Source organism: Tauraco erythrolophus, chromosome 21, assembly GCF_009769465.1.
Source record: "Tauraco erythrolophus isolate bTauEry1 chromosome 21, bTauEry1.pri, whole genome shotgun sequence".
NCBI classification, from domain to species: domain Eukaryota; kingdom Metazoa; phylum Chordata; class Aves; order Musophagiformes; family Musophagidae; genus Tauraco; species Tauraco erythrolophus.
The window spans coordinates 8,053,640-8,075,705 of NC_141485.1; the positions used below are offsets into that span (position 1 = coordinate 8,053,640).

General features: G+C 65.5%; 1 protein-coding gene across 2 annotated transcripts; it reads left to right on the forward strand.

Moving 5' to 3' along the window:
* Positions 1 to 2,115: 2,115 nt before the first annotated feature.
* Positions 2,116 to 11,112, forward strand: LIMK1 (LIM domain kinase 1). 2 transcript variants are annotated; one of them, XM_086624652.1, is made up of 16 exons: positions 2,116 to 2,173; positions 4,412 to 4,508; positions 6,573 to 6,711; positions 7,097 to 7,206; positions 7,294 to 7,485; positions 8,206 to 8,311; positions 8,400 to 8,584; positions 8,671 to 8,854; positions 8,999 to 9,085; positions 9,323 to 9,454; positions 9,562 to 9,621; positions 9,721 to 9,786; positions 9,883 to 10,039; positions 10,163 to 10,218; positions 10,680 to 10,837; positions 10,959 to 11,112. In XM_086624652.1, the coding sequence occupies exons 1-16, from the start codon at positions 2,116 to 2,118 to the stop codon at positions 11,110 to 11,112; spliced, it is 1,941 nt and encodes a 646-aa protein (XP_086480778.1). The 2 variants fall into 2 exon arrangements, with proteins under 2 accessions (XP_086480778.1, XP_086480779.1); XM_086624653.1 differs by lacking the exons at positions 2,116 to 2,173; positions 4,412 to 4,508 and adding an exon at positions 4,977 to 5,041.
* Positions 11,113 to 22,066: the final 10,954 nt, after the last annotated feature.

Here is a 22,066-nt window from a genome sequence, read left to right on the forward strand (position 1 = left end):
ACCGTCACCAATGACCTCATGAACTTTGGTGCTACTGCATGGTCCAGAATGTAAATCCCGAGCAAAGCTGAGACATCCCCCCCCCTCCCCAAAACGTCGGACCCCCTCTCCCTTCATCCTGGGGCCACCCCCGGCCCTACGTTCCCAGGAGGGACCCCGCACCTCCAGCAGCGCCCGTGTCCACCCCCAGCCCCTCCGTCCCATCAGGGAGCGCGGAATAAACTGCGGGGAGCAGCCGTCCCCCTTGGTGCTATCGCTCCCTGTGGGATTTGGGGGGGTGGGGGTGTGTGTCTTGGGGTGTCACTCCCCCCCAGCCTCAGAGCTGACCCCGGGTGGGGAGGACAGGATGAGAGGCACCCCACATTGGAGGGAAGGGCGTCCCGGTGGGGGGGGCTGCGTTGGGGGGGATGTCCCCATCGCCCTGGAGTCCCCCCCCCTGCTCCCCGTGCTCCCCCCGGCTCAGGGGGCCGTGGGCGGGAGGGGCTCGGTCCCTTCATGTTACTCACTTTGCTATAACTGGGTGGGACGCCCTACACAGAGGGACTCGCTTCCGACAGACTAATAAAGGACAAGTTTTTAAAGGACTCCGTCTCCATCTCGTGTCCCTGTCCCCCTCCCCACGATGGCGGCGGGTGGCACTGCCCTGTTGTCTGGTGCCTGTGGCTCTGCCCGAGCCTGGGGACCTGCTGCCTCCTTGGTCTGGGGATGCCATTCGCCCCACTACATGGTCACAGCCCTGGGACACTGCGGGTGGGTGAAGGGACAGTCGGGGGACACCCAGGCCCTGTCCCACAGTGACGGCCTCGGGAATGAGGGGGACACCCATGTTCTGTCCCACAGTGATGGCCCAGGGACCCAGGGGGAGGTTGGTGCCCTGTCCCATGGTGACAGCCTGGGAGATGAGGGGGACATCCATGCCCGTCCTGTGGTGACAGCTGAGGGACCCCGGAGGAAGTCCATGCCCTGTCCCATGGTGATGGCCTGGGGATGCAGGGAGATGTCCATACCCCCACCCATGGGGACAGCCAGAGGACCAAGGAGGATGTCCATGCCCTGCCCTTGGTGAAAACCCCAGGAGATGAGGGACACATCCATGCACTATCCCATGGTGAAAGCCCCGGGGGATGAGGGACACATCCATGCACTATCCCATGGTGACAGCCCCGGGGGATGAGGGACACATCCATGCACTATCCCTTGGTGACAGCCCCGGGGGATGAGGGACACATCCATGCACTATCCCTTGGTGACAGCCCCGGGGGATGAGGGACACATCCATGCACTATCCCATGGTGACAGCCCCGGGGGACAAGGGACACATCCATGCACTATCCCATGGTGACAGCCCCGGGGGATGAGGGACACATCCATGCACTGTCCCATGGTGACAGCCCCGGGGGACGAGGGACACATCCATGCACTATCCCTTGGTGACAGCCCCGGGGGACAAGGGACACATCCATGCACTATCCCATGATGACAGCCCCGGGGGATGAGGGACACATCCATGCACTATCCCATGGTGACAGCCCCGGGGGATGAGGGACACATCCATGCACTGTCCCATGGTGACAGCCCCGGGGGATGAGGGACACATCCATGCACTGTCCCATGGTGACAGCCCCGGGGGATGAGGGACACATCCATGCACTGTCCCATGGTGACAGCCCCGGGGGATGAGGGACACATCCATGCACTATCCCATGGTGACAGCCCCGGGGGATGAGGGACACATCCATGCACTATCCCTTGGTGACAGCCCCGGGGGACGAGGGACACATCCATGCGCTGTCCCATGGTGAGAGCCCAAGGGGTGATGGGGGTGTCCGTGCCACCCCCGCCCCGCCCACCGCGCCCGCCCCAGCGCCCGGCCCCGCCCTCACTCACCGCCAGCCCCGCCCCTGCCCCTGACCACGCCCCCGCTCCCTCTGCCGGCCCCGCCCCTCGGCCCTGGCCCCGCCCCCCCGGCGGCCGCGCCGGCGCCGTGCTCCCGCCCGGCCGTCGCCGCCCGCCCGCCCGCCGGAGCCGCAGCGGCAGCGGCAGGGCCGGGGCCGGGGCCGGGGCCGGGGCCGGGGCGAGGGCAGGGCCTGGCGCGGCGCCGGGCAGCGCGGCTGCATGAGGTTGATGCTGCTGTGCTGCACCTGGAGGGACGAGCCTATGGGAGAGGACGAAGGTGCGTGACCCCCCCCTGCGTCGTGTCCCCCCCCCCCGCCTGACTCAGCGCTTCCGCCGCCACTGGGGCCCCGCGACCCCCCTCCGGCTCACTCGCACCCCCGACCAGCCTGCAGCCCCCCCTGCATCCCGTCTTGCACCCTTACATCCCCCCTGCACCCTTTCATCCTTCTTTGCACCCCTCATCCAGCCAGCATCCCCCCCCGCACCTCCACATCGCCCCCTGCGCCCCTCATCCAGCCCACATCACCCCCTGCATCCCCTACTGTACCCCCTTTCCAGCCTGCATCCCCCTCACATCTCCAGCCTGCATCGCTAAGTCCCCCTGTGCACCCCACATCCAGCCTGCATCCCCACATCACCCCCTTGCACCCCTTCCCAGTCTATATCGCCCATGCACTCCCAAATCACCTCCTGCGCCCCCTGTTCACCCTGCATCCCGCTACATCCCCACCCACGCTGCCGTCCAGCCTGCATCTCCCCTGCACCCCCAGATCTCCCCTTGTACCCCCCAGCCAGCCTGTATCTGCCCACCCTGCCTGCATCCCTCCCTGCATCCCTCCCTGCACCCCCACACCCCCCTTCTGCACCCCCAACAGCCCCACATCTCCGCCTGCTCGCCCCATGTTCCCCTACTGCACCCCATCCAGCCTGCACCCCCTTTCCCCGCCACATCTCCTTCCAGCCTGCATCCCGGCCTGCACCCTGCAAACACCCCGCATCCCTGCCTGCACCCCCATTGAACTCACACCGCCAGCACCTCTGCAGCCATCCTGCATCCATCGTCTCCCTCCCTGCACCCTCATATTCCCCCGCTGCACCCCCTGTGTGTCCCCGCACCCCTTTCCATCCTGCAGTCCCCCATCCTACACCCATCCTGCACCCCACTGTATCCCTGCACTGCTCCTGCACCCCATCCAGGCTGCTTCCCCCAGCACCTTCTGTGTGCCTGCAACCCTCTGTGTCCCCCCATGCACCCTGCATCCCCCAGCACCCATCCTCCACCCCTCCATATCCCTCCATGTGCCCTGAACCCATCCTGCACCCCTCTGTATCCCCCCAGCACCCATCCCGCACCCCTCTGTGTCTCTCCATCCACTTTATGTCCCACTGGATCCCTCCTTTACACTCCTTCCATCCTGAGCCTCTTCATCTCTCCTGGTACCCATCCTGTACCCCCCTGCATCCCCCCTTCACCCTCTGCCCCCTTCAGGCTCTGTGCACTCTGTGCATCCACCTTGCACCCTTGCATCCCCCTCCTGCACCCCTGTATCCCTCCCTGCACCCCTTCACACCTCTTGTGCTCTGTGCACCCATCCTGCACCCTTGCAGCCCCTCTGTACCCCTCCCTGCAACCATCCTGCACCCCTTCATCCCTCTTGCATTCTCCCTGCACCTTCTGCCCCCATCCTGCACCTTTGCATCCTCCTTGTGTCCCTCTGTGCACCCATTCTGCACCCCTGTATCCCTCCCTGCACCCCTTCACACCTCCTGCACTCTGTGCACCCATCCTGCACCCTTGCACCCCCCCGCACCCTCTGCCCCTACCCTGCACCCTTGCATCCCCCCGTATCCCTCCCTGCACCCATCCTGCACCCCTTCACCAGCCCTGCACGCTCTGTCCCCCTCCTGTACCCTTTCATCCCTGCTGCACCCCTTCATCCCTCCATATCCCTCCATGCGCCCTGAACCCATCCTGCACCCCTCTGTATCCCCCCAGCACCCACCCTGCACCCCAGCATGTGCCCCCTGTGTCCTGTCCCACCCCTCCTGTATGGGCACCTCTCCATCCCCAGAATCTCTGTGCCCCCCCAAAAACATCAGTCCTGCAGCTCAGCACCCTGCTCTGTCCTCACCCCCCCTGCATCCCCCCGCCCCGCCTGTCCCCTCTGCTGGCTGCACCCTGCACCCCCTCCAGCACCTCCATGGGACACCCCTGGGTCCCCAGCGCCCCCCCCCCCTCCCCACCAGGACCCCTGGGCCCCCTACCAACTTCTGTACCCCCGTGGGCACCTGGCATCCCCTGGCGACATGGGCCCCCCATGGTCCCTGGCATAGCGCAGTCCCTGGCTGGCACGTGGGGCCATAAACACCGTGACCATGTCCCTCAACGGGATCGGTGGACGGGCACGGGGGAGAGGTCACCATCGCGGCGGACGTGCCCGTGCACGGCTGGTGGGGGGATGCTGGCAGCGTGACACCTCTGTCCCCCTTGTGTGTCCCCCCCGCCGCCATGCAGGGACCGACCTGCCGGTGTGCGCGAGCTGCGGGCAGAGCATCTACGACGGGCAGTACCTGCAGGCGCTGAACGCCGACTGGCACGCGGACTGCTTCCGGTAGGACCCGGGGACAGCGGCAGTGGCCACCCCATCATCCATCCATCCATCCATCCATCCCTCCGTCCCTCCGTCCACCCACCCGTCCATCCATCCGCCCAGGGCCCAGCCGTGTCATGAACTCGCGCGGCACCGTCACGCGCCCGCGGGTGTGCGTCCTCGTGCCCGCGGGTGCGTGTCCTCGCTGGGTGCCTGTACCCCACTGCTGCCCCCACTGCCCCTTCCTGCCCGCTGATGGGGCGCGTGCGGCTGATGTCACCCCCCACCCCACCCCACCCCCAACCCCCCCGCTCCGTGTTTCCTCTTTCACTTGCGTCCTCCCGGCGGCGAGAGCGCTGGGAGCCCAGAGGAGGAGGAGGAGGAAGGTCCGGGGTCGGGGGGCGCAAAGGGGGGCCGGGACCTGGCGGGGGTCCCCGTGAGGCCGGAGGTGCCAAGCGTGGCGGGGCACCGGGGTGGTGCCCGTCATCCCCCTGCCCGTGGAGGATGCTGGCGGCAGTGCTGAGGAAGAGCCGTGCCCTGAGCGCCGGAGCCAAGTGAGTGGGAGTGGGTCAGGGCGGACCCTGCACCCCCCGGCCCCCCGGGGTGCGCTGCCTGCCACCCCGCCATGCTCGGGTACCCCCCCTTCCCCTCCCCGGGCCATCAGCCCCAGCGGAACCACTGCGGGGGCCGCAGCTGGATCCAGCCCCCCCCACGGGAGACCGGCTTCCGGCAGCCCGGGCTCGCTGATGCAAAAACCTTCCTCTCCCTGCTCCTCCTCCTCCTCCTCCTCCTCCTCTTCTTCTCCCTCCCCTTCTTCCCCGCTCGGAGCCGTGAAAGGGAACGTCACGCGTGGGAGGAGGAGGGATGCGGCCGCCCCGGGGCCATGGGGGTTAAGGGGGCGGGGCCGCGCCGCCGCCCCCCATTGGCCATCGCACCCCCCCCCCCCCCTTCCTCCGAGCCCGAGGTGGCTTCGAGCTGCGCAATGGGGCGGCGGAGTCCTCGCGCGGTGACGTCATGGGGTGGGGAAATTCCGCGCCGTGACGTCACGCCTGGTTGGTATTCCACCTGCACGCGGCGCCCGCCCCCGGCTGAGGGGGGCGGGGAAGGGGACTGCGGCAGTGCCCGTGCACGACCCCCCCCCGCAGCACCCTCTGCACCCCTGTACAGCCCCCCACCAGCAAACCCCCTACAGCAACCCCTGCACCCCTAATCCACCTCCCCCCAGCCTGGTGCAGCACCCCATTGCACAGCACCCCCTGCACCTGCCTGTGCACCCTCAAAATTCATGGCCCACTCTGCACGCCCTGGGCGCACCCTCCCATTGCGCAGCCCCCTGCACCCCCCAGCCCCCTGCAACCCCCCTTCCCTGCACCCCCATCTGCCCACCCAGGGCAGACCCCTGCACCCCGCACTACAGGTGCATCCCCCTGCACCCTGTTTGCAGCACCCAGGATGTCGCACCCCCAAGGTTGGCATGTCCGTGTCCCTCTATCTGTGACCAAGCTGGCACGTCCCTGTGTCTGTCACCTGGGTGGCATGTACTTCTGGGTGGCATGACCAAGCTGGCACGTCCATCTGTGTGTCCATGACCAGACTGTCATGTCCCTTTGTCTGTGACCAGTGTGGCACATCTGTGACCAGGGTGGCATGTCTGTGACCAGTATGACATGTCTTGCATGTCCATGACCAGGCTGGCATGTCCCTCTGTCTGTGACCAGGGTGGCATATCTGTGACCAGGGTGACATGTCCGTGACCAGTCTGGCACGTCCGTCTGCGTGTCCATGACCAGGCTGGCACGTCCGTGCTTGGCTGGCACCTCCCTCTTCATGCCTGTCCCTGCCCTGCGTCCCCTGCCCTGTCCACCCCGGTGTCCCTGCACTGCCAGCCTGCCTGGCACCCTGGGAGCCACTTCCTGCCACCCTGGGCACGGTGACACACAGGTGTGGTGGCCCTGCAGCCAGGTGGGAAGCAGGGGAAGCAGCTTGCCCAGAGCGCCGTGGGGTGGACGGGCACCGAGTGCCCCCCGGGGTGATGACAGGGACGGGGTGACATGGTGCCAAGGGGGTCCCTGTCCCCGGCCACAGGTGCTGCGAGTGCGGGGCCTCCCTGTCCCACCAGTACTACGAGAAGGATGGACGCCTGTACTGCAAGAAGGATTACTGGGCGCGCTTTGGGGAGCTCTGCCACGGCTGCTCTGAGCAGATCACCAAGGGGCTGGTCATGGTGAGCACTGGGGAGGGGGGCCTGGGGGGCACAGGGAGCCCTGACCCACGGCTGAGCTCCCTGGAAAGGGGGTGTGAGGTGGGGAGGGGGTGCAGACCCCCAGCGTAGGTTGGACTCTGGGGGTGGCAGGGGTGTCTCCTGTGTTTTAGGGGGACCCTGGGGGGGCTGTGCCCCCGTGTTGGGGGGGAGGCTCAGGGTGGTGAGGGGATGTCCCTGTGGCCATCCCCAGCTTGGTGGCATGACCGTCCCCTCCCCGCCGTGGCTCAGCCTGCCCTTCCTTTGGCTCTGGTGCACCCATGGGTGCTCCCAGCACCATCCAAGGCCCGGCACCCACACTCGGTGCCCCAGACACCGGGTCCCCAGGGCTGATGGCATCTACCCGCAGGTGGCTGGGGAGCAGAAGTACCACCCCGAGTGCTTCAGCTGCCTCAACTGCCGCACGTTCATCGGGGACGGGGACACCTATGCGCTGGTGGAGCGCTCCAAGCTCTACTGGTACGTCCTGGTCTGGGTGGGTGAGTAGGGGGCCACACACACATCCCCTGGCACCCACCACCCACCTGCCGCCTCTCGGCCCCACAGCGGGCACTGCTATTACCAGATGGTGGTGACACCGGTCATCGAGCAGATCCTGCCGGATTCGCCAGCGTCCCGCATCCCGCACACCGTCACGCTCGTCTCCATCCCCGCCTGCTCCGATGGCAAACGCGGCTTCTCCGTCTCCATCGACCAGGGCTGTGGCACCGAGCACCCCCGCACCGTCCGCGTCCGAGAGTGCGTCTGTGTCCCCTCCCTGGGGCTGGGGACATCCCATGCCCCTTCTGCTGGGGGCGTCCATCCCACGGATACTTTTTGGGGTGGGAGGGTGAGGGGTGGGGCTGGTGTGTCCCCATCAGCCAGGGGTGGCCAGAGTGGACTGTGGCGGCATGTCCTCTGCTGCCAGGGTGGTTTGCTGGGACCGTGCCAGCATGTCCCCGGCCATCAGGGTGGCTTGGGGGTGACACGGTGGTGTTGCTCCATCTGCTGGGATGGGCTGTGGGTAGCAGGCTGGCATGTCCCTGTATGCTTGGCATCGCTCATGGGTACAGTGCCAGTGTGTCCCCAGTGCAGGAGGGATGACTCTCCTGCAGCTGTCCGCGTGTCCCCAGTAGCAGGGGTGACCTGTGGGTACCATGACTGTGCGTCCCCATCCCAGAGGGGTGACTCGTGGGTACTGTAACACCATGTCCCCATCCAGCAGGGGTGACCCGTGGGCACGGTGCCTGCGTGTCCCTGTCTATCAAGGGTGACCCGTGGGCAGCTCGCCTACACGTCCCCATCTCGCAGGGATGACTCATGGGTACAGTGGTAGCATGTCCCCGTCTCGCAGAGGTGACTCGCGGGGGACACGCCAGCCTGTCCCCACTGGCTGGGGGTGGCTCGCAGGCAGAATCCCAGCACCTCTCCACCGTGACGGTGGCGGGGGGCTGACCCCTGCTCCTGCCGGCCCCGCAGGGTGGATCCAGACTGCATCAGCCCTGACATGAAGAACTCCATCCACGTTGGTGACCGCATCCTGGAGATCAACGGCACCCCCATCGGCCACGTGCCCTTGGACGAGGTATGCCCTCCCCGGGGTAGCCCCTCAACCAGCCCCCCTCCTCGGGGTGCCCCCCTAAACCACCTCTGCCATCCTTTTCTGCCCTCAGATCGACCTGTTGATCCAGGAGACCAGCCGCCTGCTCCAGCTGACCATCGAGCACGACCCCCACGAGCCCCTTGCCCACGAGTCAGGGCTTGCCTGCAGCCCCCTGCCTACCCTGTGCAGCCCCCTGCGCTCCCCGGTCCCCCCACCCTGCGGGGAGCCTGGCACCATGCGCCAGCGGACCGTCATGTAAGGCCACTGTCTCACCCGCCACCCCCGTTGGGGTCCCTCCTTGGGGTGTTGACCCTCTGTCCCTCTCTCCATCCATCCCATAGGAGAAGCTGCAGCACGGACAAGTCTCCGGGCTCCAGCTCGGTGGGTTCACCCGCGTCCCAACGCAAGGACATCGGTCGCTCCGAGTCATTGCGCGTCGTCTCTCGTGCCCATCGCATCTTCCGTCCCTCGGACCTGATCCACGGCGAGGTGCTGGGCAAGGGCTGCTTCGGCCAGGCCATTAAGGTGGGCTTGGGCGGCAACGAGTGTCACAAGTGGGAGGGTCTCAGCTCCCTGGGGTGGAGAGAGGGGTATCGTCTCCCCTGGGGTGTCCCCACGGTGGGAGTGGTGGCGAGGAGCCGGTGGCTCAGCCCCGGTACCCTCTGCCAGGTGACGCATCGGGAGACGGGCGAGGTGATGGTCATGAAGGAGCTGATCCGCTTCGACGAGGAGACGCAGAGGACCTTCCTCAAAGAGGTGAGCGGCCCCTTTCTTTAATCCTCCTGGTTTGGGGGGGGACACAAGGGATGGGGCTGTCCCATCTTGTCCCTCACCCTGACATGGGATGCTGGGCATGACAGCTGGAGTGGGGGTGGCCAGGCACCGCGGGGTGCAGGCAGCCCTGCCCCTTCAATGGAGAACATGTGAGCAGCGGGTCTGTCCGGGTGGGTGCCAAGTGTCTTGGGGTGTCACAGGCATGGGGGGGTCCTGCAGGTGAAGGTGATGCGCTGCCTGGAGCACCCCAACGTGCTGAAGTTCATCGGGGTGCTGTACAAGGAGAAGAGGCTCAACTTCATCACGGAGTACATCAAGGGGGGCACCTTGAGGAGCCTCATCAAGAGCATGGTGAGCACTGGAGGGACAGGTTAGCCCCCCACCCCACAGTCCCGGTGGGGCTGGGGGACCCCTCTCCTCTCTCCTCTTCTCTAGCAAATTCCCCCTCCTTCCCCCAGGACAGCCACTACCCCTGGAGCCAGCGGGTCAGCTTCGCCAAGGACATCGCTGCTGGCATGGTGGGTGCCAGCAGGGGACGGGTGGGTGGGATGGGTGCTGGTAGGTGGGAGACTGTGGGGTGGGGGTGCCCACTGCTCTCAGCCCATCCTTTCCCCCAGGCCTACCTCCACTCCATGAACATCATCCACCGTGACCTCAACTCTCACAACTGCCTCGTGCGGGAGGTGAGTCCCACCTCGGTGGTGTCCTCCCCTGGCCCAGGTGGGGGTCTTAGCCATCTGCATGACTCCCCCCATGCCTCACCCTCTCCATCCACCTAGAACAAGAGCGTGGTTGTGGCTGATTTTGGGCTGGCACGGCTGATGGTGGATGAGAAGAACCAGCCTGAACATCTCAAGAACCTGAAGAAACCAGATCGCAAGAAGCGGTACACAGTGGTGGGGAACCCATACTGGATGGCCCCCGAGATGATCAATGGTGAGCCTGGCCACAGTGCTAGGAGGGGGAACATGGCCAGCCAGGGCTCTGTCCCCAAGCAGGGGGCACTTGGTGGGGCAGAGACAGGACGTGTAGCATGGCCTGAACCAGCTCTCCCTACAGGGAGGAGCTACGATGAGAAGGTGGACATCTTCTCCTTCGGCATCGTCCTGTGCGAGGTGAGTACCACTGGGGTTCGGGTCTCCCCTTGATGTTGAGGTCCTTATTGTGATTGGGGTCTCTGGTTGGGGTCCTTATTGTGTTTGGGGTCTCCCCTTAAGGTTGAGGTCCTCATTATGTTTGGGGTCTCTCCTTTGGGATTGGGGTCTCTCCCTTGGGATTGAGGTCTCCTCATTGTGTTTCGGGTCTCCCCTTGGGGTTAGGGTCTCTGGTTGGGGTCCTTATTGGGGTTGGGGACTCTGATTGGGGTCCTTATTGTGTTTGAGGTCTCCCCTTGGGGTTGGGATCTCCCCCTTGGGGGTAGTGTCCTCATTGTGTTTGGAGTGTCTGGTTGGAGTCTCCCCGTTGAGGTTGAGGTCTCACTCTTGGGGTTGGGGTCCTCATTGTGTTTGAGATCTCCCCTTGGGGTTGGGGTCCTCCCTTGGGGCTGAGCCCACTCCTCCCTCCTGCTGTCCCCCAGATCATCGGCCGGGTGAGCGCCGACCCCGACTACCTGCCCCGCACCACTGACTTCGGCCTCAATGTCAGGGGCTTCCTGGACCGCTACTGCCCCCCCACCTGCCCCCCCAGCTTCTTCCCCATTGCCGTCTGCTGCTGCGACCTGGACCCCGAGAAGCGGTGAGTGGTGGAGACCCCCCTCTCCAGGGAGACCACAGGGGCTGATGGTGGGGTGTTGGGACTGAAGGGGGGGTGGACCCAGGGCCAGCGGAGCTGCCATGTGTCCCCTCTTGTCACCCAGGCCGTCCTTCAGCAAGCTGGAGCAGTGGCTGGAAACCCTCCGCATGCACCTGGAGATCCACCTGCCGCTAAGCTCCCAGCTGGAGCAGCTGGATCGAGCCTTCGGGGAGACGCACCGGCGGGGCGAGGGCGGGCTGCCCGCACCCCCCCGATAGACCCCCCCCACCACCACCCGCACCCGTTCTGAAGCTGCGGGAGAAGGAGCTGCACCCGCCGCCACCATCTCCAGGGCTGGATCCCTGGGGGTCCCCACCTGAGCCCCCCACCCTGTCCCCTCTGCACGGGCTGCCCGCACCGCTGCCCACACCGCTGCCCACACCGTCCCGGGAGCTGGCTCTCCCTGGGGCTGCACGGCTCCTGTGCACCCCCCATGCCGTAGCTATTACCCCCAGACCAGCCCGGGCGGGCCGCACCGTGGGGACCATCCTCGTGTCCCCATGTCCCCCACCCCTCCAGCCCTGGCTCGCTTCGCCTTCGCGTGCCCTGGGGGGGGCTGTGTGGCCGCCACACCCCCCCGAGCCCCCCGGGCTCCCCCGTACAGAGCCGCAGCCTCGCGGCGGTGCCTTGGCTTTCCGTGAACTTGCACTGCGACACAGGAGGGACCCCCCCAGTTCCTTGGGGGGAGGAAGGGGGGTTGGGTACACGCTCCCCACTCTCCCCAGGGGAGCATGGGTCCCTGGGCAGCCTCGTAGCAATGCCCTGGTCCTGGGCGGCCCCTCACGCTGCTCTGCTGGCACCCCGGGCTCGGGGAGGCTGCCGACACCCCCGGCCAAGCTGGGGAGTCCATGGTGGGGGGACACCCCCATGGCATGGGGACAGGCACCCCGCCGCCCCCACCTCCCTGCTGCCCACGCTGATCCATGCCCGCGCATCCCTGGGGACAGCGCCGGGTGGTCCAGAGGGGTGGGGGGGGTGGGGGGATGCGGCTCGTCTCAGTCCCCTTGATCCAGGGGTGCTGTTGGGGGGCAAAGAGGGGGGTTGCGCCGTGCGGTGCTTTTCATGCTCTTTATTCAGGTTCATTTTTCTGTAAGATATTTAAAGAGAAGAGTTTGTATTATTTTTTCATACGACGTAGCGTTTGCCATTTGTCACTGCCTCGGTTCTGCTTTCCCGAAGGGATGAAACTGTGAAGCCTCTCCGTGCACTTTTGCCTGGGAAGTCCAAGGCGACGTCCTCTCCGGAGGCGGGAAGGGAACTCAAACTGTGATGTACCCCGAGCCGTGAGTCAATAAATCCTTCCCTGCTCGCTGCCCGGCCTGCTTGGGAATCGCTCGCCTCCCCCGGGGGAGCTGGAAGCTCTTGGGGAAACTGAGGCAGGAGGAGGGGACTCTCTGCTGGGGGCTCTGCGGTGGGACCGGACTTGGTGGCATCAATGGTGGCCCATGGCCGTCCCACACTGCCCATCTGTCCTCATCACCTTCCTCAGCTGAATGAAGGCCCTCGAGGTGGGGGATCTCCATCCTTGGAGGGGTTCAAGCTTTTGCTGGAGAAAGGCTGGAGCCCAAGGATCTCGGGGGGGATGACAGGGAAAGGAGCAGGGGATGTCCCCAAGGATGTCCCCAGAGATGCTGCAGTTTGGCGAGGAGGAGGGGAGACCCCGAAGGGGTCCCGGGATCTGGGTTGGACCCCTCGTCAGGAAAACCATGTGGTTTATTGCTCCAGGGGTGCTCGGCCTCAGCGCAGGAGGGACTGGGGGGGTTGGGAGGTGATGGCATCTCAGTCCCCCCCTGGGGTGGCTCCTTCCTCTGTCCCGCATCAACCCAGGCAACACCCGTGATGTCACGGCACCCGTGGTAACATCGCACCCTGCCAGTGCGTTGCTCCGGGAGCCGGACACAGGAGCTCCCCAGGGGCAAGGGATGGCAGGGGAAATGTCACCCCCAGGAAATGCCATGGGCTCCAACACCCTGCCACCACGGGACAGCAGGACCCTGGGGGACCCCCAGCCCAGCAGCAGGAACACCTCATCCCCACGGGACCCCCAGCCCCCCCAGCAGCCCCTCGCCCAGGGTGTGCCTGCTGTGACCAGTGACACTGGGCGTGTTGCTGGTAAACCCGCAGAGGACCCTTGGCACCGGGCAGGGGGGGAGCTGGGCAAGAGCTGGCCGCCGGCCACGGCAGGGCCAAAGTGGTGGCAGGTCCATTACCCCTGTGACCAGCGACATGTCCCAGACCGAGTCCCCGGCCAGGAGCCCCCCCTCACCAGGCAGGGAGGTGTCCCTGGCACAGCCCTGGTGGCCCCACGCCACGGCTGTCACCCCCGCAAGGACCCCCGTGGGGAAGTGCAGCACCCCGTGCTCAAATCCAACCACCGGCGTGTGTGGCACCCGGCCCACTGCCAGACCCCCACCCGGCCAGCGGCAGCCTGGCAGGACTCCTCGCCCCCACAACCCCCCCCAGCCCAGCCTGACGCTGGCGTGAGGGGCTCAGCCAAAGGCACTGGTGGCTCTGGCAAGGACACGGCCGAGCCGGTGCTGCTTGGCACAGCCTCCTGCACCGTCCTCCCACACGAAGCCCAGACCGAGAGCACCAGCTCTGACCGCGATGATGAGGATGAACCATCAGCCTCTGGGTTCACCCCCTTCCTCATGGGTAAGTTTGAGCAACTGGGTGGGAGGAAGAATGCGGCTTCCCCTGGCATCCCAGCAGGGTGGGCACCGGTGCTGAGGGACCCTCCTGGGGGGACAGTGGGTGCCTGCGGGCAGCGGGGTGACAGGCAGTGGGGTCTTCACGAGGCTTGAGGAGATGTGCGAGGAGAAGAGGTGGTAGGGTCCGGTTGGGGCACCCAGCTCCATACGGATGCCTGGAGCTGGGGAGAAGGTTTGCTGGGGTCCCACTAGGGTGCCTGGTTCCATAGTGATGTGGGGAGCTGGAGAAGAGTTTCTGGGGTCCACTGGAGTACCCAGCACCCTAGGGACATGGGGAGCTGGAAAGCGGTCTTTGGGGTCCTGCCAGAGCATCCAGCTCCATAAGGATGTGGGGACAGGTCCCCACCCTTGGTCACAGGCAGGGTCCCCCTTATCGGAGGGTATCCTGGTGGTGAGCGGGAGGTGGCAGCGGGAACCTCCAGAGCCCTTTCCACTGGCATTTCTGTGGCTCTGCCCATCCCTGCTTTGGGCCGGAGCCTGGACCAGAGACACCCCGAGATCCCTCCTGTCTTCCACTCCCTGATCCACCACCCTGCACCCAGTGCCTGGCTCTGCAGGCTCTCTGACACACCTGGCACCGTCCCCAGGGCACAACATCCATCCTTCCAGCTCAGGACTGGGGACTTTACATGGTCCAGGAGTAGCCTGAGCCCTTCCTGTGACTTGGGCAGAGACGTGTCACTGCCCCAGCCCCATGTCCCCACCGCACAGCCTGGGCTGGGACAGGAGCCACCTCCTTGGGTCACACATGTCAGTGGCTCACCGGGACCTGGGGGCTCCACGGGGCAAATACAGACCCCAGAAACCCCCGCGAGGTGCCGAGGCTGATGCTGGCAGGTCGGTACCTGTCTGCCTCAGTTTCCCCTCTTGCCGGGGCGTGAGACGGTGGTGCGGGATGTGGGGATGGGAAGAAGGGGCCGTTTATCTCTGTGCCCCTCCACAGACAAGGCTAACGAGAGGCTCACCAACGTCCTCTGGTCCCTCAAAAGTGAGGCTCATCCCAGGAAAAGCCGGGCAGGGAATCACGTGGGCCACATGTTGCTACCTCACTCACCAGCGGTTTTCGTAGGGTCTACATAAACATGGCCTTTTTAAACCCCACACTGGGGATACAGCTCTCCTGCACCTCCCTCCCCCATTGCCCTCCCATTCCTGCCCCGCTCGGCCAACCAGGGGCATGTGGGTCCCATCCCTGACCGGGCTGGTGATCCTGGGGGGGATGCAGGGACCTGGGAGGGGACAGCTAGGGCTTAACAGGGGACCCTGGAAAACCTCAGCTGCTTCTGATGAGAAAACTTGTTTCTCCTCGGTGCTGCCGTCCTCCACCGGCTCCGGTGAAAACCCCTTCCTGGCTGGGACTCCAGAGGAGGTAAGCGATGGTCGGTCGGGGGCTGCAAGGTGGGAGCTCGGGGTGACACCGAGGTGCTCCTCATTCTCCAGTCCCACCAGGTACCCAGGCCTGGCACTGGAGATGGGCAGCACTGCCCAGGGAATCTTTTGCGAAGGGTTTGCTGGGGCTGGTGACATGTGATGAGTTGTGGGAGGGCTCAGCTGAGATGGGGGCGGGCAGGAGGGCTGCGTGGCCAGGGCTTCGGCAGGGACCCTCTGTCCCTGATGTGCCACCATCCCATGGGGTTCACCCTGAGCCCTTCCAAGGGGCTGACACCGATTGGACACAGGGAACGCAGCCCCTGGCACCCCTCAGAGCCCCCTGACTGTGGCTGGGGACTAGAGCTGCCTGGAGAGAGGCAGCCTGGGGGGCTGGAGCAAGGATGGGGTAACCCTGTTGCATGAGTTTGGGGTGCTGGGAGACCCTGGTGCATGGGTTTAGAATTTGGGGAACTCCAGCACATGAGTTTGGGGGCTCTTCAGTGCCCTGCAGGGATGCAGCATGAGGAGCCTGTACGTGCTCAGGTCAAGAGAAAAGGCAAAAGGCAGGAATCCAACCCAGGTTTTTGGGGTGCCACCCTGAGCACACCCTCAGCCCACCTGGCCCCTGTGCTCAGGATGGCTGGAGCAGATTTTAGGGGGCACCCATGGGGTGCACAATGTGGTTTATCCTCTCCATGCTGGGAAAAAAAATGATGTTTTTTCCCAGCTCGGAGGCTTTTTGGCTGCTTTGGAGACTGCGAAGTGCAGCCTCTGCCCGCCCTTCGGGGCTTTGTCCCCCGAGACCGTTTTATTCAGAGTAGCGGTGAGGTGCTCTGCTCCACCTGGCATTCCTCAGCCCAGCCTCCGCGCCCCAAAACTGCACCCATTGCAACACAAAGAGCTAAAAATAGGGATTCTCACAGCGGATGCAGAAAAGCATCCGAACGCGCGTCCTCTGAACCTGCCAGCATCCAAGGACGGGCCTGACACCCCCCCATCCCCATGCCATGCTCAGCAGACACCCCACAGCCTCTACGACCCCGAATCTTCCCCTGTTGAACCCCCACTTTGAACTCCCCCCCCCGGCACAACCAAAGGCACCAGGACCCGCCTTGATGCTAGGGAGATGCTGGGTGCAGGTGGGGTAAGGGGGGGAGCAGGCAGCCCCCCAGGTGCGGGCAGTGAGGAGGCAAGGAGTTAATGTCCTCGCGCCCGCCGGACGCAGCATCCTGGGCTGGGCTCTTTCCATCTTGTTTTGGTTTGAAGAAATAAAAGCTTTGGCAGCGTCGGAGCTGCTTCCCAAAATAACTCAGCCTCCCATGGTAATTATACAGCTCTGGTCCCCGGTAGCAGCTCGCGGTGGCTTCCCGGCCCTGCCATGCCAAGGCGAGGGAAATCAGGGTGCCTCGGGGACCTCGGGGACCTCTTGAGCAGCGCCAGCGTCCTTTGGCATCACTGTCGCTCCCCTTGCGTCATCCCCCAGCCAAGAAAAATACAGCCCCTTGTGTCCCCCCCTCCCGCTCTGCAGCTGATCCCTTCAGCTTTTAATGCTCTATTTAAAGCCCAGGCTGTGGCTCGCCAGCCTCGGTGGGCACCGGGCTACCGGAGCGAGGCCGTGGCAAGCCAGCAGCTGCTCCAGGCTGCGCCTGCCAGCATGGCTGAGAACACCCAGCTCATCACAGCAGTGCCTGGCCTGCCCTCCCACCCCCTGTGGGGCTCAGAGCTGCTGCTTGAAGGGCAGGGAGAGACAGGGCTGAGCTCCTGGAGCACCCGAGCCTGTAATCCCCGGTAATCTGGGAGGAAAGCGCTCGCCGCGGGGATTAGAGATACAAACAGCCGCCCTCACCTGCCCGCACCCCTGCCTGCAGCCCCCTGGCCGGCAGCAGGTGAGGAAGGGCTGCCAGGACGGGGTCCGGTTGGCTGCTGGGGCTCCCCGCCGCGGTGTTGAGCCTGCGTCCGTTATTTATGGCATAAAGGGAATGTGGAGCCATCTGGCCGCAGCCTGGCCCCATAACGGGGAGGGGGGACGAGGCCCCGGGTGGTGACAAGGATGAGACGGTCGCTGCGGAGTCAGCCAGCCTCAGTGGGAATCGGTGTGTGGGGCTGGATCCGGCTTTTCCTGCTGAGAAATTACCACTGGCTTCGTTTTATGAGTAGGGAAACTGAGGCAGGGAGGAGCTGCTCATGAGAGGGGTGCTCTGGGGTGCATATGGCCTTGGCACAGGTGTGTTTGGGGGAGATGAGGATAACCTGGGTGGACAGCTGGATCGGGAGGCTGAAATTTGGGGATGGCTGAGCCTCTGCCAGCCGTTCACCGCAGGGAACGGCCGCCGCTGGCCAAGACCCCCCCGGCCCCTTTCACGGCCTGGAACACAAGCGTCCCACACTGCCCCAGCTTCCTGTGCCAGCGTCCTCCCCTGCCCTCAGCGGGGACAGGGGGGTACTGCCACGTGCCACTGGCACTCGCTGCCTTTGAAAGCGTGGGCTGGGGGCATCCTGGGAAGTGGCTGCAATCCCTGGCACGGGATAGGGACAGGGCTGGGGACACAGCCCGCAGGGTTGCTGCTTTCCACCCCGATGGCTGGGTGCAGCCAAGCCAAGGCAGGGCCATGGGCACGATCCTGGCTGGTGACTCTGGGAAAGGCCCGGGGAGGTGAAAGCAAGTTGGGATTCTGCAGAGGGGGCATTGGGAAAGGCTGGGATCTGTACTCCCTAGTACAGGGCACATGTTGCACAGTTTCTGATGTGTGGTGACAGCATGTTTACCTGGGTTCCCAATACCCTCTGGTACCCCGTGCCCAGTGCTCCCAAAAGCCAGCCGCTCATGTGCAGTGACTAGTGCCCGCTGCCTCCTGCCCAGTACCTGGTACCTGCTGACCAATGCTCGGTACCGGTGCCGCTGCTGGGAGGTCACTCCTTGGAGCTGGGGCCATTACCTTTCATCTGTATCAGTCCCCAGTGCTGGGGCATTGTGCCCACTGCACGTGCTGGGACCCTGCACCTGGCGCATGGCACACCGTGCTGATGCCTTGTGCCCTGTACCTGGTACTGGTGCCCTGTGTCTGGTACCCAGTGCTAATGCCCTGTAGCCCGTGCTGGTGCTCTGCACCCGGTGCTGGTGCCCTGTGCCTGTGCCCTACACCTGGTACCTGGTGCCAGTGCCCTGTTTCCGGTGCAGGTGTCCTGTTCCCAGTACCAAGGCCCCGGTGCTGGTGCCCCATACCCCGTGCCTGCTGCCGGTGCCCCGATGCCGATGCTGGAGCCCCGTCCCTGGTGCTACTGCCTCGTACCGCTGCCCTGTGCCCGGTGTGCGGTGCCCGGTGCCGATGACCAGCGCACAGTGTTGGTGCCCGGTGTGCGGTGCCCGGTGCCGATGACCAGCGCACAGTGTTGGTGCCCGGTGCCGGTGGCTCCGAGGGGCCGCCCCCGCCCCGCCCGCCGCCCGCCCCGCCCCGGGCCGCCCCCGCCCCCGCCGGCTGCTATTTCTGCTAATCCCGGCGGCGGGGCCCGGCCGTGCCGCTCGGCAGCCGCCGCTCCCGGACGGCGCCCGGCGCCGCAGCCATGGTAAGGCCGGCGGTGGCGGAGGGGGCCCGGCCCGGCCCGGGCTGCACCGCACCGGGGGCCCGCTCCCGCATCCCGGTGCCCTCCGTGAAGGTGACGGTGCGGCGGGGGCGGAGCGGGCCGGGGCCGCCGGTGCCGCAGCGGGGCGGGGCGAGGGGGGGGGGGGCGGGGGCACGGGCAGAGAGGCAGCACCTGCCCGGTCCCGGCGGGCAGCAGCCGGGAAAGGTCCAGGGACAAGCCCTGGGGGAGATGGGGGGACGGAGGGGGGCTAGAACGGGTCCGCCTGCGCGCCGCCTCTCACCGTGGCATCGGGGCGGGCGCCTCCCGCAGAGGCGACGCTGCCTCCGAGCGTCACCTGCGTGTCCCCGCGGCCTGCGGCATCTCCGGGGTGTCCCTGCGTGGGCACGGGGGGGATGCTCTCGGGTGGCTCCGGGCGGAGCGTCGGTCACCCAGCCGTGCCTTTGGCGGGTTCCCCGGGCTGCGGTTCCGGTGGCAGCGCCAGGCTGGCTGGGCCCTCCTGCGGGGACTGTCACACGCCTGGTGCCTGGCTGGGCTTCGGAGCCGTCTCTGCAGTCACCGGCAAGGTCCGGAGCCGCCAACGGCCTCCCTGGCTCGGCGGGAGCCTGTCCGGCATCGCTTGTCCCACGTCATCCCTCTCCGGTGGTGGCAGGTCCCCGGGAGCCGCTCGTCAAGGCCACGTCCCCGCAAGGACCTTGAGCCACTTGCCATGCCCAGGGTGGGGACGGAGATGGAGGGTTGTGTCGGTGGCTTGCATGGCACCAGGCTTGCGGCAGCCGGGATGAGTGCCTTGGTGGGGCCCGTCGCGGCCATCCTTCCCCGGCAGCCACCGTGGGAACGGGACCGGCACATTCCTCCAGAGCAGGACGCAGTGAAACCAGATAGGAGAGTGGCTGGCGGAGCGTGTCGCAACCAGCTCCAGCGAGCGCCTTCCCGAAAAGGCTCCAAACTGTGGTTTTGGGGATGGACAGATCCAGGCTTGGAATATCTCAGGGGGAGGACAACAGCAGCTGGGGACCAGAGAAGAGCTGGGCTCCCTTGGCCAGGGACGTGGGGTGAGCTGGGGCTGCCAGAGGGTATGGACACATCCAGAAGGACCCATAGAGGTGGAGCCAGTGACCCCCGACACTGGTGCTGCATCCCGCTGTCCCCAAACTGGTCTGTGGCTCACATGAAGGAGTGGGATGAGCAACAGTCCCCCTCGACCACCTCCCGGCTCTTAGTGGGCTGACCTTCTCACCCATCCCCAAGTGCTGAGGTGCCACCTTATCTGCAGCCCAGAGAGACCCCGCTGTCACTCACCAGCTTGCAGGAAGTCACCGTGCGTGGTCCCATCCCGGGGTGCCCACACGGGCACTTGCTGGTCCTTCAAGCTGGAGGATTCCGTGCAGAAAAGGGGCTGGAGCTGCTGGGCTGAGGGATGTGTGGGAAAGGCTCTTGTCCTGGCTGCTCACCCATCAGGTGCTGACACCCTGCCCAGAGCGGGAACCTGTGCCACTGGCTGCCTCTGCATCCAGCACCCTGCTCCTGTTAAAACCCTTGGGAGACTCAGTTTCCCAACTGGGGTGCTGCCAGTGGGGTGGGGGTGGAGAGATGGGGGTAAGAAAATTGGGTTACAGCACGGTGGTAAGAGCACCTGGTGTGTCTGGAGCAGGTTGGAGCAGGCACAGCCTGGGTGCTGGCTGCCCGGGGAAGAGCCAGGCTGGTCCCAGCAGAGCTGGGCTTCGGCGGGGACCACCGTGTCCTTGTGCCATGTAGAGCTCGTGCCTTTAGGACAGGGTGCTTGTGCTCAGCTGTCACGCCGCAGAGGAGCAGTGAGTGCTGTGCTGTGGGTGGCACATCTGGATGTCAGCGGATGTCAGCTTTGGATGGGCTGGGGACACCTGTGCCAACCTAGCTGCGGGGACAGCACCTCACTGGGACGTTCCCTTCCTTTCCCTGTAGAAACAGCCTGGGAAAACACATCCAATGGGAACGTGGTGCCAGGCAGAAAGATGCTGACGGGCAGCCAGGGGCTTTCCCAGCTCAGGCTTCGCCTGCTGCCCCCGTGCCCCCCTCTGCCATCACCCTCGGGCTGTCTCTCCATGGGGCAGGTGTGATGCTGTGTGACAGGCGGGGACGAGGCAGCGTGTTTGCCACCTCGCTGGAGCTGTCGGGCCGGTGACAGCCCCGGTGCTGAGTGCCGGCTCACGCGTAGCCGGGCGTATAATCCGCTTACGGGGGCACCAGGCTGGGTAAATCCCCGCTTCTGCCGGGAGCACGGGGTGGGACGACTGGAAAGCGGTGGGTGTCGTGGGAGAACTGTGCTACACCGGGCAGGGGGGATTTGAGGGGGCGAGGGGCACCGCTGATAGAGTGCAGAGCCTTGGCCAGGGTGGTGGGGGGTGCTGCAGCTTGTGACGGGGTGGGGGGAAAGGGGCTGCAAAGCTATCAGGGAGGTGCAGTGTCAGCTTGGGGATGGTGGCACCACTCCCCTGGGACCCGGCTGAGGGTGCTGGGGGTGGTGGGGTCTCTGCCACCGGCATTAGGTGGCCTCGAAGTTGGGTGGGGGGAGATCCGGCGCTGGGGTGAGGAGTGTGGCTGGGATCTGGCCGTTTGTGGCACCTGTCCCGGCACCAGCCGATGCTTCGGGACTTTTTAGCACTGCCCGGCGAACGCAGCCCGCCCGCGGCCGAGCGAGCCCAGCCCCGCGCCTGAGCTGCTCTGATGCATCTCGACATGCGTCAAGGTGAATCTCCGTCCACAGTCCACAGTGACCCCCCACAGTGGCAGCTCGGGTGCCCCTGCTGCCACCCACCGCTGCTCCTGGGGCCCTGTTAACCCTTCGCCTTCCCAAGGATGAGCTGGGGAAGCCGAGGCAGGACTTCTGGAGCTTCTGCCAGGAATCCCTGCGGAGGGTGTCATCCCTGCTTCGCCCAGCCCAGGGCTGAGTCCTTCCCCCAGACCTGTCCGGCCCAGCCAGGGCAGAGACTTGGAGCGGTGCAGGGAAGCTTTGATTGTCGGTGCAAAAGTGTTGAGTTTTCAAACAGTCTTTCATGGAAAACCAGGTTTCTCCCCACAAAGAGGCTGAGGGGTCCTGCCAGGGTGGCTGCAGGGTGCTCCAGGGTGGGGAGCAGGGGAAGACCTGGTGTGCACTGGGATAGGGGGGCAGTTTCGTCCTGGGATGGAGGTGTTTCTGAGGGCTGAATGTCCTTCTGGACCGTAGCCAAGCTGTGTGCTCAGCCCAGCGGGGGTGGTGATGGTGGTAGTAGTGATGATGATGGTGGTGGTGGTCATGCAGCCCCTCAGGACTTGCTTTGCCACCTCTTTGGCCAACGGTGCTCTGCTGGTCCTTGACATCTCAACAACCGGGCAGGAGCTGGACTTGGCTCTGCCCCAGGGCTCCCTCTCCCCTCCTGTGTCCCCCCTCCCTGGTCCTGCCCCCAGCACCCGCAGGGGCTGTGCCTGGCTGCTGGGTGCTGTGGGTGCCCAGGCCACGGTGCCTGCCCAGGGTGGAGTTATGCTAATGCTT

Excerpts from the sequence above, each read along its gene's own strand:
- LIMK1 (XM_086624652.1), top strand. The coding sequence starts at position 2,116 with ATGAGGTTGATGCTGCTGTGCTGCACCTGGAGGGACGAGCCTATGGGA. Across the intron at positions 8,312-8,399 it reads GCCACGTGCCCTTGGACGAG|ATCGACCTGTTGATCCAGGA; the intron begins GTATGCCCTCCC and ends TTCTGCCCTCAG. Across the intron at positions 10,219-10,679 it reads TCGGCATCGTCCTGTGCGAG|ATCATCGGCCGGGTGAGCGC; the intron begins GTGAGTACCACT and ends GCTGTCCCCCAG.